Source organism: Rhincodon typus, chromosome 16 (genome assembly GCF_021869965.1).
Source record: "Rhincodon typus isolate 14 chromosome 16, sRhiTyp1.1, whole genome shotgun sequence".
Lineage (NCBI taxonomy): Eukaryota > Metazoa > Chordata > Chondrichthyes > Orectolobiformes > Rhincodontidae > Rhincodon > Rhincodon typus.
Genome location: NC_063347.1, coordinates 23,621,633 through 23,635,676, shown reverse-complemented (window position 1 = coordinate 23,635,676; position 14,044 = coordinate 23,621,633). Strand labels below are relative to the sequence as shown.

General features: G+C 39.6%; 1 protein-coding gene across 1 annotated transcript in view; it reads right to left on the bottom strand.

Moving 5' to 3' along the window:
* fbln2 (fibulin 2) overlaps window positions 1-14,044 on the bottom strand; it is a 392,772-nt gene that overhangs the window by 58,796 nt on the left and 319,932 nt on the right. Inside the window, exons 4-5 of the mRNA XM_048606751.1 lie at window positions 6,385-6,514; window positions 3,039-3,237 (exon numbers count right to left, since the gene is read on the bottom strand). Of these exons, the coding sequence (XP_048462708.1) occupies window positions 3,039-3,237; window positions 6,385-6,514 (329 nt within the window). The remainder of the gene's footprint in view (window positions 1-3,038; window positions 3,238-6,384; window positions 6,515-14,044) is intronic.

Sequence of the window (14,044 nt, the reverse complement as noted above, 5' to 3'; positions counted from 1 at the left end):
CTGCAGGCTCCAGGAAATATCAGAGGTTTGGCAGCTCTATGAAGGTAAAGGTAAAGTTGCCACAGGCCCAGAGGACAATAGGATTGCTCGATTATTCAAGAGACACAACTGGTGTTGGTTTAACCTGAGGGTCACCATGGCTCAGTAAGGGGAGATTGTGCCTTCCCCTTACTTAGGAGGAAGTTTCCTGTCTAATTCAGGGCAGCAGACTGGCTCTCAAAGCTGGGGGTCAATCAGAGGCCTTCAGCTTCCGAGAAGCAGCCCTCTGCCATGATTAGTAAGTAACTGAAAAGATCCTGGAGACACCTCAACAACTTATTCAAAAATTTAATCTCAAGATGTTTGAAAATTGCAAGGCCACAACTTCTGAGGGTGGTGTGATCGCACTACAGGGTGAGATCTGACTCCACCTGTGCCCCAGCAGGGTCAAAGTAGCTTGTAAGTCTGCCTGGAGCTCTGCTACCCCAGCCTATCGCTGAGTAGTCAGCTGAACTGACTCCCATCACGTCTGGAAACTGGAGGCTGATTGGATCTCAGACTGTCTCCATTACCTATCTGGAACAAGGCTTGTTTGGAACCAAATTGGCTGGCAATGGAATTGGAATTCTAAATTGCAAATCTAAATACTTCTTAAATGTTATGAGGGTTTGTGCCTCGACAACCCTTACAAGTAGTGAGTTCTAGATTTCCACCACCTTCTGAATGAAAGAACTTTTCTTTACATCTCCTCTAAATGTCCTGCCCCTCATCTTAAGTCTATGCCCCATGGTTATTCATCCTCCACCAAGAGGCAAAGTTTCTTCCTGTCAAGCTCCTCATGGTTTTATACATCTCAATCATGTCCCCTCTCAATCTCTAAGGAAAACAACTCCAATCTCTCTTCCACCACGGTTCAATGCTAACATTATCAATTTTGAACAGGTTTAATTTAAATATTGGCTTAAAAGATGACAATAAAAGGCTCAAGTGGTGGTTTTCAACAACAGTCTATAAATTACGAAGCCTGAATAGACTATAGGGCTGATAGGTCAAAGTTTATGATGGTGTCTGAGGACTTTTCGTCTTGGGATCTGAGTAGACTCTTACATCAGCAGCACTCCCAAAGAATGAAACTATCGAAATTCACACATCACTTTGAAGTTGTCAGCCTGTTGAACATTTTCCAAAGGCTGCAGGTGCCAAACACCTAGGTATGTATGCACTCTGCATTATTCACCATTTTCACCTTGAATGATATGAACAGAATCTTGGAGTCAGATTTTGGATATTGAAAAATCATTCTTTCATTCACGGGATATGGGTGTCACTGGCTGAGATGGAATTTATTGCCCATTTTGTCCCCTGTTGGCCTTGATAAGATAATGGTGGGTTCCACCCTGACTATCACAGTCTTTTGGGTATTGGGACATGCACAGTGCTGTTAGGAAAGGAGCTTCAGGGTTTTGATCCAGCAACACTGATGGAACAGTGATATATTTCCAAATCAGGCTGCTGTGTCACTTGGAAGGGAACTTGTACCTAATGATGTTCCCATGTATTTGTTATTCTCTTCATTCTAAGTGGTAGAAATCATAGGTTTGGAAGATGTTCCTGAAGACTTGGTATGTTACTGTAATGTATCTTGCAGATGATACACACTGCTGCTGCTATGTCACTGCAGTAAAGAGAGTGAACGCTGAAGAGGAAAATGGATTGCTAATCAAGTGGGCTGTCTTATCCTGGATGGTGTCAAGATTTTTGAGTATTGTCAAAGTTGCACACTATAGGCAAGTGAAGAATAATCCATAAAACTCCTGACCTATGCCTTGAATGTGGTAAACTAACATTAGGGAGACAAGTAGAGAGTCAAACGTTGCCTTGATATCAAGGGCAGTCACTCTCACCTCACTTCTAGAGTTTAGCTCTTTTGTTCTTGTTTGGACAAAAAGGATATAATGAAGTCAGGAGCCAAGAGGTCTTGGTGGAATACAAACTGCGCATCAGTGAATGGTTATTTCTTGGCAAGTGCAGCTTAATAGCACGGTCAATTAGCCATTCCATCATTTTGCTTCACCTTATACACATCCCTTTCCTACACACTTATTATGAAAAAAAACACTGATTTATAAAGCCCAATCAAAGATTTTAAATCTGTTCAAATGGTTAATTTCTTATAAAATAAACAAATATCTATTCAGATCACATGAAAAGAAAACCAATCTTTCAACGGATCTTTGTTTAAACTGTCAGACAAATTATGATCTCAGAACATCTGCTGAGATTATTGTTATATTTGAAACTCAGGCAAGCATTTATAAGGCCGTAATGATATTCCTGAGAAAATGGCAACAGGCAGTTCTATTGAAACTGCATGGACACATGCTATATTCTTTACTAACGTAACCTTACTGATCAAAGCCATTCACAGAGGCTTTTTTTTAAAAACTCGTACTTATAGTTACAACCCGTTTTATTAGAATTTCAAGAATAGGGCATTTAAAAAAAACTTCAATTCATGGCTGTTAGATAGAGGTTACCCACTCTTCAAGAGTGTTTATTTCTACTCCACAAATTTGTGAATCCCGTGCTGGACTTTAAAGCTCTTGCCAAAAGGAGTGTGTTAGTATTTGGTATTGAGTTCAAATGTATCTGCTAAATTCATGGTTTCTTGGTGACTCCCTCTTACCCTCTTTCTCTAATCAGTAAAAATTTTGGAACTGTCAGAAACAGAGGTGGGACTTCCATATCAAGTGCCACCCAACTGGCACCCTGATTTGCATACCTTATTTTGGTGTGTATCCTGGATCCCTTTTAAAAACCTGACTGAAAGGGTAATTCAGCCTGGCAAATGGGCACACAATTTCATCGCTGGATTTCCAAGCAACTGCTACCTACTTGTTCAAGTGAGAAAGAAGCAGCTGACAGCCTGACGCTTCCCCCACGTCCTTTGTAGTCCATGACTTATCCTTTTTGTCATGGATGGCATTTAATATTTGAAGGTGATATTTTACTTATTTAGCTCCCTTCAGGAGAAACCCAAATGCAAAACTAAATCGCACCTTGGTCAGGAACAAGAGCTGAGTCCGGTAGAGGCTTTGGTTTGAGCCATCTTCTTACTGGCAGGTGAGTAATATCTTCAGCTCCCTCACAACAACTTAAAAATGCCTGACTACAAGGATAACCGAGACTTGGCTTTTCTTCACATATTCCGTACTGGTTCCGAAACATAATTCCTAATGTACAGCAGTCACAGCATTTCTGTAAGGAGAATTGGAGAAAAAAAAACAGATAAAAATAAATCACTCCGCTACCATACTGATATTTGATAGAGAAATCTATTATTGTACATTTCTACATAAGTGGGCATTCACCTAAAACAGGCAGGAGGCAACAAATGAGGTACCATTCCTATTGTAGGATCCCACTTAAAAGTTTTGATGTGAAATAGACAAATTAAGCATGGTGTATGCAAAACTCCAGCTGTTTAGATTCATAGAGTCATACAGCATAGAAACAAACCCTTCGGTACAATGCCAACTAACTTTCCCAAACTAAACTAGTTCTACTTACCTGCATTTGGCCAACATCCCTCTAAACCTTTCTTATTCATGTACCTGTCCAAATATCTTTTAAATGTACCTGCATCTACCATCTATGTGATTCCATCCTCTGCCCATAGGCCAGGGGTTCCCAAATGTTTATCCCACTGGGACACCTCACCCCACACAACACCAGTGAGAAGTGTAAGAGTTGGAGGAGGATCTGTAAGAATGGGAGAACAGAGAGAGTTAAGAGGAAATTTCCTTCTTATAACATAGCATGTACAACTGACCAGGCAACAGCAGGCAGAGGGAGATATTTTAGGTCACAGCGACAGTTTGCAAAACCTGCGAGGATTAAAAGTTGTCTCTCAGTTGTTCCCTTGATCAGAGCTTCACAGCAGCCATTACCACCTTGGAGCTTGTGACCCCAAAATTTCAGTTCACAACCAATGACCTCTACTTGAGGAAGCTTTATTCTAATCTCAAACAAAATCAAAAACAGAAATTTCTGGAAAATCTCAGCAGGTCTGGCAACATCTGTCTAGAGAAGTCAGAGTTAATGTTTCGGGTCCAGGGACACTTCTTTAGAACATGTCCTAGTCTATTTAGTCTAGTCCTCCTTGCATAGGCCAAGCCCAAATATGGTGCATTTTCACCCTCATTAACACTCTGATGACTTCTTTAATAAGGAGTATTCCCTGGATAACTCATTTTGTTGAAACATTTAGTTCTGCAGCTATGACAAAAAAATCTTGCAGGCATTATAATATCAAGTGGTTGTTTTAAAAATATACGTTATGAATGCATTGTGTGTAAAGAATTGATTTCATCTCAGAGAATTAGGGAAGTGGGATGGGAAGATACACACACAAGAGACTAACCATTCAAAGCATAGGTGCCCAGAGCACAATTTCATCATTCAAATTCAATCCTTTATTCATTCACAGGATGAGATCATCACTGTCTTTGCAGCATTTATTGTTGAGGCAGCATTTATTGCCCATCTCTAACTGTCTAGAGGGCAGTTTAAGAGTCATTGCTGTGGGTCTGGAGTCAATATAGGCCAGACCAGGTAAGGATGGCATTTTCCTTCCCTAAAGGACATTAGTGAACCATATGGGCTTTTCCCCAACAATCAACAATGGATTCACAGTCATCATTAGACTCTTAATTCCAGATATTTATTGAATTCAAATTCCACCATCTGCTGTGGCAGGATTTGAACCTGCGTCCCCAGAATATTATCTGGATCAACAGTCCAGTGATAATACCACAAGGCCATCACCTCCCCTCAATGACACAGGTGACCTTTCCATCCTTAAATTGCATCAATTTGAGATGAGAATTTAGGAATTTAGCAAGAAAGCCTCTGGCATCTTAACCTCCTTCAGAAGAAGGAAGGTGTTAAATAAAAATGCTTTAAATGTTTCAGTAAGTAGCCAAGTGCATTTAGACAAATATTATATCATTTTAAAAACATTATGCTATATTATAGGTGATTCATGACCATGACGTTGGCTTTTAGAAGCTCTGCTTTATCCAAATCAAAACCATAATCTAACAAAAGCAAATTTTAAACAATAAAACTTTATACTAAAGTATCAAGCATGTCTTAATTTTCAAGGTGATTCAAGATGATCCTGGGTACTCATCAATGTTAAAATTCCGGGATAACTCAGAAAACAGATCAGTGATTAGACTGTAAGCCAAATGTCTCTCAGTCCCAGCCTCACATCCCTCTACGTTCAAATTTCTGGCTTTCTGAGTGAGCTGCCCAGTCTAATATTAATCTGTGCTGAATAATAATCAGCGTAACTTGCTGATCGGGAGACCGATGGCAGAAACAAGTGAGTTTTGTTTCATCAGCCTAGATGGATTCACAGTGAAATCTCAGGACTGGAAAAAAATGGCATCTGCATCCAGTGCAGCTTTGTCCTATTCAAACTGATCAAAATATTTGTGATGGATGGAACTGTAAAAAATGTAATAAGTTATTGCAAATTTGTTCATATTTACAATCTTGTAAACAGATCAGTTTAAAAAGTTTACAGCCAGTAGGCTTTTTTCAAACGTAAGATGAGGAGACCATTCAGCTCATTGATTCTGTTTCCCCACATAAACAGATCAGGGCTGAAATTAACTGTATCTGCCTGTCACGCTTCTATAGTCCCATACCCTTGCATAATAAAAATCTAGCAATCTCAGTTTTGAGATTTACAGTTGAGTCCTAGCCTCAACAGCTTTCTGGATGAAAGAAATAGCGATTTTCATTACTGTTTGTGTACAATGGTGTTTTCTGACTTCACCCTGAACAGTTCAGCTCTAATCTCAAGGCTGTGTCCTCTATTAACTTGCATTTGAATTGTTAATATTATAAGTCAGCCAAACTAACCAAAAATTACTTATAGTTCTGCAAAATCACTTTTTGCTGGATACAGCATCCCATGTAGCAACTAATGTATTTGGGTGTACCTTTAACAACTGAATCTGTAAATACCAAACTGCAACTGCACTCTAGTACAACTGCCCTCTAGGTGTTTATTTGGACTTTAAATACACGCATTTCTGCTGAAATTGTTCATTTGAAAGCACTCAGCAAATTAAAAATTTCTAAAATGGTCTGCCTCATGTAGCAGTTTGCAACAGTGAATAAACCTCGAATATTTTACAAGCTGTAAAGTACTTCAGTATGTCCTGAAAAGCACTTTATAGATGCATCTTTTTTGTTTCCTCCTTTAGAACAAACAACTCATTTAATGGAATTGGGACTTTTAAGTACCATCATATCACAACCCACCTTTTATAAGGAAAATTAATGGTTTGATTACTTTGTGAGGAACATAATGTGCTGTGAAATACTTGCCTTATATATGTCTGCTCCACAAGCATCATGTGGATTTGCGTAGCAGTCTCCATGTTCTTTTGCAAAGTTCATACCAATTAAGCAGCTGTGCTCCTCCATATATGAGATGCAGCACTGTTTTTGTGCGATTCTATTGTGAAACATGACATCTTATGGTCAGACAATGCTTTGATGAAATTAGTGAAATGACTTTATAAAACAAGTCATGGACCTAAACACATCAATTTTGAAATCTTAGAAGAAGATATCTCAAATTGACAGTAAGGTGAGATATTAGCATTCTGTAGCAAACTTTGACCCACCAGTTAGGGTAGAACATGAGGCAGATGGGCTCGTATGTTGACACTGTGGGCCAGCATGTGAATTTGCCAGCACCATCCTGCCCTCAAACCAGTTTCATGAAGGCCAGATCCAGGGCAGAATAACAACTTCTTGAGCTAATTATCAGGACAATGATCAGAGACTGCCTGGAGTTTTCCAGTTGGCCTGTAGGTCCAAATGCAGTCGGGTGCATGTGGAAATATCTCATGGCATCACAATGATGTGCCAGGGTTACTGTTTTACTATTGGGCCTCCCTTTCATAACTCAAAAGGTCAATACAGAATAGGAAACTGCTGGAAATAGTCAGCAGGTTTGGCAGCATCTGCTGAGGGAAAACAGCTACACTTCAGTTCAGCAGTTCTGACGAAAGGTCACTGACCTGAAACATGGACTCTGTTTCTCTCTCCAGAAATACTGTCAGACGTGAAAAATACTTCCAGCACAGTCTATTTGTAAATCAGATTTCCAGCACCCCCAGTATTTTGTTTTAGTACTAATACTATGTCTGATTAATTTACTATGAGTCATATTTGCAATATGATAAATATGTAGCAGAGTGTTTGCCAAGAAAACATGGCACACATACATTCACAATGCATCAGGTTCATCAGAAAGCTTACTGATCTTGTAACGAGATGAATTACCAAGACAGCACTGTTAAAGGAGCAATTCAAGCTTCAAAATATCCAACCAGGATAGTCAGATTGTTACTTCAGACTATTTAATTGCCTCAGAAAGGATTGCATTCAATTTTTATATTCACTCCCATGACTTAATTCTCACACTCTGTCAGAATGTATATCAAGATGAAATATGATGCTGCATGTTCACTGCTCATTGAGGGAATTTGAAGCAATTCTAAATAAGTGCACAAAAATAGTGACTATTTCGACTCTTTTCAATTTCAAATCAGGACAGACTTTCAGGAAATTCTAAGCTAAAATGGAAAACAGGATCCATAACACAGAATGATGATATATGTTACAGAGATAGTAGGAACTGCCGATGCTGGAGAATCTGAGATAACAAGGTGTAGAGCTGGATGAACTCAGCAGGCCAAGCAGCATCAGAGGAGCAGGAAAGCTGACGTTTTGGGTCGAGACCCTTCTTTGAGGAATACAATAGTGTAATGGTAATCCAGAAATCTAGATCAGTAGTTTGGACACTGTAGCAATTAGAACCGGGGGGATCTCGTTGACTATGAGATCTTTGTTTGGGATTGTTAACCTCGGCCAATCAGGAAGCCTTGGCTGACCAATATAAACAGGAGGATTCAGATTCTCCTCAGCTCAAGGATTGACTCTGAACTGGCTGGCCACAGCCACTATACTGAGCACATGTTAAGTAAAAGGTGACTTGGTGATTATGGACTAGGCCAGACCCCCCTCAAAATATTTTAAGAAGGTAACCTAGACACTAACTTTTTCTTATTTTAAAGGCAGATGTGAAGTGGGTGTTCCAGGTGTCACACAACTGGTCAAACGACTTGGTTTTAAACAAAACAAAATTTATTTAAACACAAACAAAAGAAAGTGGAATTTAGAGTAACTTAACTATTGGAAAACCTAACTGACCCGATACAGCAACTTAACTAATTAACTGTTTCACTATGGTAACATCCCATAAACATACCCTTTGGCCAAAAGGTAAATTCAAACTGAGATTCTTACAGGCTGGAGAGATTTCAGAGAAAGTCAGAGGAACCCTTCACTGAAACTTGCAACATTTCTGGTACTCAAAACCTGAACTGGGAGAACTGGCCACTCCCCTCCCATTGTTAAACTGTTACTCCCTAGACTCTTGGTCACCTCTGCTTTTACAACCTCTCTTCAAAAAAACCCAAGACAAAATAACCTTTATAAAGTGACATCATCGTCACATGGGATACTGGCTTCTGTGCAGTTATTTCAGAAACATTGGGAGCTGGATATTGAGGAGCCCTCTTGGGGTAGGCAAGTTCAGTGGGTGGTGGAGGTGCAGTGGATTTTAACTGCAGGAGGAGAAATGTCAAGAGTCTCAGTGGCAGGAAAGCACCTCCCAGTTAGGAAGGCAGTGGAAGGGGAAACAAGCAAGCAAGTCACCCTTTATCAATGGAAACCATATCCATATTCATATTCAACCTGGGATTTAATACCATCTCCCTAATTAACTGAAACTGATAGGAGACCCCTATATCTTCAATAATCTACCTATTGAATGCTGATGACTTAAAAGTGGCTTATTGAGAGCACTGTCTTTTAGTTTGCAAAAGCATGAGTCACTTTGTCATCAGAGCTGTTTTCTCTGTTCAAATTTGATCGTCTGACATTCTGAGCTCGGAGGAGATGACTAAAGTGTTGGGGTCCAGATATTAAAATTAAAGGGACAACATATATCATAGGCACAGAGGGGAGCCTCTCATTAAAGCTGTATTTTTATATAAACATAGAATCATAGAATTTTACAGTACAGAAGGAGGCCATTCAACCCATCATGTCTGTACCAACTCTCAAAAAAGCTATCCAGCTAGTCCCATTCTCCAGACTTGTCTCCGTAACCCTCTAAATTAAACACTTTCAAATATATATGCAGCTCTCTCTTGAAATCTTCTCTAGAATCTGCCTCCACCACTTTCCCAGGCAGCAAATTCCAAATCCTAAAACTCTCCGAGTGACCATACCATGAATTATACTCTTTTATGAGAAGCCATCACTTTATGCCATGAACTGCTACTGTGCTTTGCCTCAAGCAGTGTATTTGTAACTGATGTGACAATGCTTATGTTATTTCCCTAAAGTAAGAACTAAGTAATGGGTAACATGATACTAAAAGATTTAACAGACATTTATTACAGCTCCTGATATATACAAACAGTACAGTCTTCAATGTCTGGGCTAATATTAAGCTGTTCAGTTGCAATTAGCATACCATAGAGTCATACAGCACAGAAACAGGCCCTTCGGCCTAACCAGTTCATGCCTAACATAATCCCAACCCAAACTAGTCCCTACTGCCTGCTCCTGGTCCATATATCTCCAAATAGTTCCTATTCATGTACTTAATGAAGTGTCTTTTATACATGATAACTGTGCTGTCATCCACCACTTCCTCAGGAAGTTCATTCCACATGCGACCCACCTTCTCTGTAAAACATTTGCCCCTCACGTCTATTTTTTTAAATATCAGTCCCAGTTAAGAGGGACTTTAAGTCTTTTATGCTCACAGGTCACATGCTGTGATAAATTAATGATGTCATGAACATGTCTCTTAAAGGCATACTGCATACTAATCGTAAGCAATAATACAACATTCATAAATATGCCTGGTGCAAATGAAATCATTCATGACAATATCTGTAGGGGTGAACACCATGCAATCCTTGTGGATATGTAGTCATGTCTTCAAATTGAGGCTATCCTGTATTGTGTTGTGAGGCACTAGCAAAATGCTAAAATCAGACAGATTTCAAAGAAATCTAGCAAAGCTGGGTATCCATGAGGTGCTGCAGGCCATCAGCAGCAGTAGAGTAGTATTAAACCACAGCCAGTACCCTCATGGCCTGACATGTTGCCCATTGTACTATTACCATCAAGCTAGGAGGTCAACCCTGGATCAGTGAAGAATGTAGAATGTCATGCCAGGACCAGCACCAGGCATAGCTAAACAAGAAGTGTCAACCTCATGAAGCTAGGACACAGGCCAACTTGCACATTAATTAATGGAAGTTGTATGCATTTGACATGGTTAATTGACACTGTATCCCAAAAAAATGCAGTGGTTCAAGACAGTAACTCGCTGTCAGCTTCTCCAGGACATTTAGGGGTAGGTATTAAATACAAGCCTAGCCAGTGAGATGTCCATAATACGAATGAATAAAAAGAAATCTGTTACTCTCCAGCTCAGAGTTCACAGGACTTCCAATTTTGTGTCATCTGCAGGTTTTGAAATTATACCTAGTACCGTGCCAGAATTTCTGGATGTGTGTGATGCAGCCTTTATCAAGGATAGCAAAGTTTTCAATATTAGTCATCATTAAATTCTTTATTTATTCACGGGATGAGGGCATAGCTGGCTAGGCAGCATTTATTGCCTGTTCCTAATTGCCAAGAGAGCAATTAATGAGTCAACCACTTTGCTGTGGGACTGAAGTTACATGTAGGCCAGACTGGATAAGGATGGCAGTTTCCTTCCCTAAAGGACATTAGTGAGCCAGATGGGTTTTTCTGACAATCGGCAATGGATTCACAGTCATCATTAGATTCTTAATTCCAGATAGTTGTTGAATTCAAATTCCACCATCTGCCGTGGTGGGATTCGAACCTGGATCCCCAGAACATTATCTGAGTCTCTGGATTAACAGTAATAATACCATGAGGCCATCACCTCCCCAAAGGCAAAAACATGAGCAAAACTGAAATCAAAGATGCTTGATCAACTTTGTTGAATGTTCCTAAATATCAAATATTTTGCATTGGTATGCATGAAATGGAACAGGTATATTTGAGATTCAAAAATGAAAACCAGGGAATATTGAAAATGCATAATTCACTAGTTAACATTTGAAAGATCATAGCTATTCAGTAAGAAGAAAGCTTGGAAAAGGCGGAGATATTTGTTTCATCTATCCAGTTGCTTCCACAACCTATCAAGACTATATCAATTGCTCAATTCCAATCCATTTCAAGATTTCTATGTTTTCTTTTTAATCTTTAAGTAAGTTGAACCGATCTATTAATATCTCTATGACGCTTAATTATATTTTCCATTTTCTAAAGGTATCAATCAACTGAGAAATAACTAATGGCTTGTTTCACTAGCCCAGTTTCAGTAGTGAACAAATACTGTAGAATTTCAAATATCAGCCCATGTTTTTCAAAATATATCTTAGCAATAGTTAGAAATTGTAAGACCTTTAATTATTCAACTATCTCAGCGGCTTAAATCAAAAATATTATTTTCATTTCATGCAAAACCTCTTGATCTTTCAGATGTTAACTAGTAAGTTTTGCATTTCCAATATTCCCTGGTTTTCATTTTTATATTTCCAACATTCCTGTTTGTTCTTATTATCTCAAGTATAGGTTGAACTGTTTTGAATGTTTAATTACATGGCAAAATCAGCCAGCATTCAATTTAGCCAATAGGCCAGTGTTCAAACATGATGCTCTGTTTAATATAGCTTGCTGGATGAAAAAGTAAACCACTTTGAAAATTCCGGCTTCTGCACAAATTTTAATTTGCTTTTCAATGAAATGTATCTTTGAGAATGTGATGGAATATAACTAATGAATCAATTATAATTTCCTCGGTTTTAATGCTAATGGCAGCTTCACTCCCAGGTTTTTATATGTCACCTGTTAATCGGTCATAATTATTTAACAGCTAAGTTAAGTCTGTAGTTCTTAATGTGATGGTCTTTGCAAGAAATATGGTAAATAATCTATTAATAACACATTCACAAACTCACTGCACTGGGGAAAAGGAAAAGGTTTTTTTTTATAACTGACCAGTGAATCAACTCCACATCAACTGCAGTCTCCCAGCCTGCCTCGATGCCCTACAATTTGCCTGTTGATGTAATAGGTCCACAGTGCATGCCATATCCCTAGCCCTGAACTCATCCCTATAACATCTGGACAACAAAGAACCTATGCCAGACTCCTGCTCATTGATTACAGCTCCACCTTCAACACCATTATCCCTTCCAGACTGATCTCAAAACTGCATGACCTTGGTCTCAGCTCTGCCTTCTGCAATTGGATCCTCAGCTTTCTGACCCACATACTGCAATCAGTGAGGATAGGTAACTGCACCTCCTCCACAATAACACTCAACACTGGAGCCTCCCAAGGATGCGTCCTCAGCCCCCTACTGTACTCCCTGTACATCCACAACTGTGCTGTTACCTTCTGAATGAGGGCCAACTACAAGTTCGCTGACAACACCATCATAGTGGGATGGATATCTAACAACGACGAGTCAAAATACAGAAGGGAGATAGAGGACTTGGTGATGTGGTGCAATGAAAACAACCTCTCTCTCAATGTAAGCAAGACTAAAGAACTGATCACAGACTTCAGAAAGAAAGGAGGAGAACACACCCCCATCTACATCAATGGAACTGAGGTTGAGAGGGTGGAGATCATCAAGTTCCTCGGAGTGACAATAACCAACAACTGTCCTGGACTTCCCACGAAGTCAAGAAGGTACAACAATGTCTGTTCTTCCTCAGGCAGCTCAGGAAATTTTGCGTCTCCATAAGGACGCTCACCAACTTCTATAGATGTCTGGGTGCATAATATGGCAGCTCTCCTGCCCAGGACCATAAGAAACTACAGAAAGTGGCATGGACAGCCCAGACCATCATGAAGACAACCTTCCATCCATGAACTCCATTTACACGGCTCGCTGCCGCAGGAAGGCCACCAGCATCATCAAAGACCCATTGCACCCCGGTAATGATCTCCTACAACCTCTTCCATCAGGCAGAAGATGCAGAAGCTTGAACAGATGCACTAGCAGGTTCAGGAACAGCTTCTTTCCAGCTGTTATTAGACTGATGAATGGACTGTCCAGCCTCAAATAATGCTGATCTTGCTATTGATTTTGCTTCGTGCATGCCCTGTGCAATGTAACCTATATGCCTCTGCCTAAAGTCTTTTTGATCTGCACATTGTTGCTTATTATGATCTGCCTGTACTGCTCGTAAACAAAGCATTTCACTGTACTTCAGTACACATGACAATAAATCAATCAATTTTTGCTCTTATTGAATCGAAAACTACTGAATGAGGAGAATTAAACACTTTTCCAGTATAATTGCTCAGTGTCAACTTTAGGCACTGTCATTTGACGTGTCACATAGGCAGCCACACACTGCTTTTTTTTTGTACTCTGTACTATTGATAAACTTGAACTTTGCTACCTGCCTAAAAAAGTACTGTTCCTGGGATATAGATGACCTTTTGTATCCTGTCCCAAAAATGTACTTTAGCTCAGCTTCCAGTTTAAAACAAATGCTGTTCCCAGGATGTAGGGAACTGTTTCAAGGCATTATCTGTTGGCTCCTTCCCAATAACCCTGTGAAGGTGCAGAAGACTACAACCTTGTGAGATTTATTGTGTGGAAACATTTCTAGAAAAACAATTGTTATGTCTTATATCCATCTGCTGAGCTTTTCCACGACTGAGACTGGGGAGCCCTCTCACCCTATTGGTTCCCTGTTATCCATCAATATTCTTGATTAAATATTGAGCAGCTACACACTTTGCTTTGATTCAATGATTGTCCATCTATAGCCTGCTGCTTTTGGAGTTATGCTATTTCATTATAAGGTATGCCCTTTGCTTTTCCTGGCAA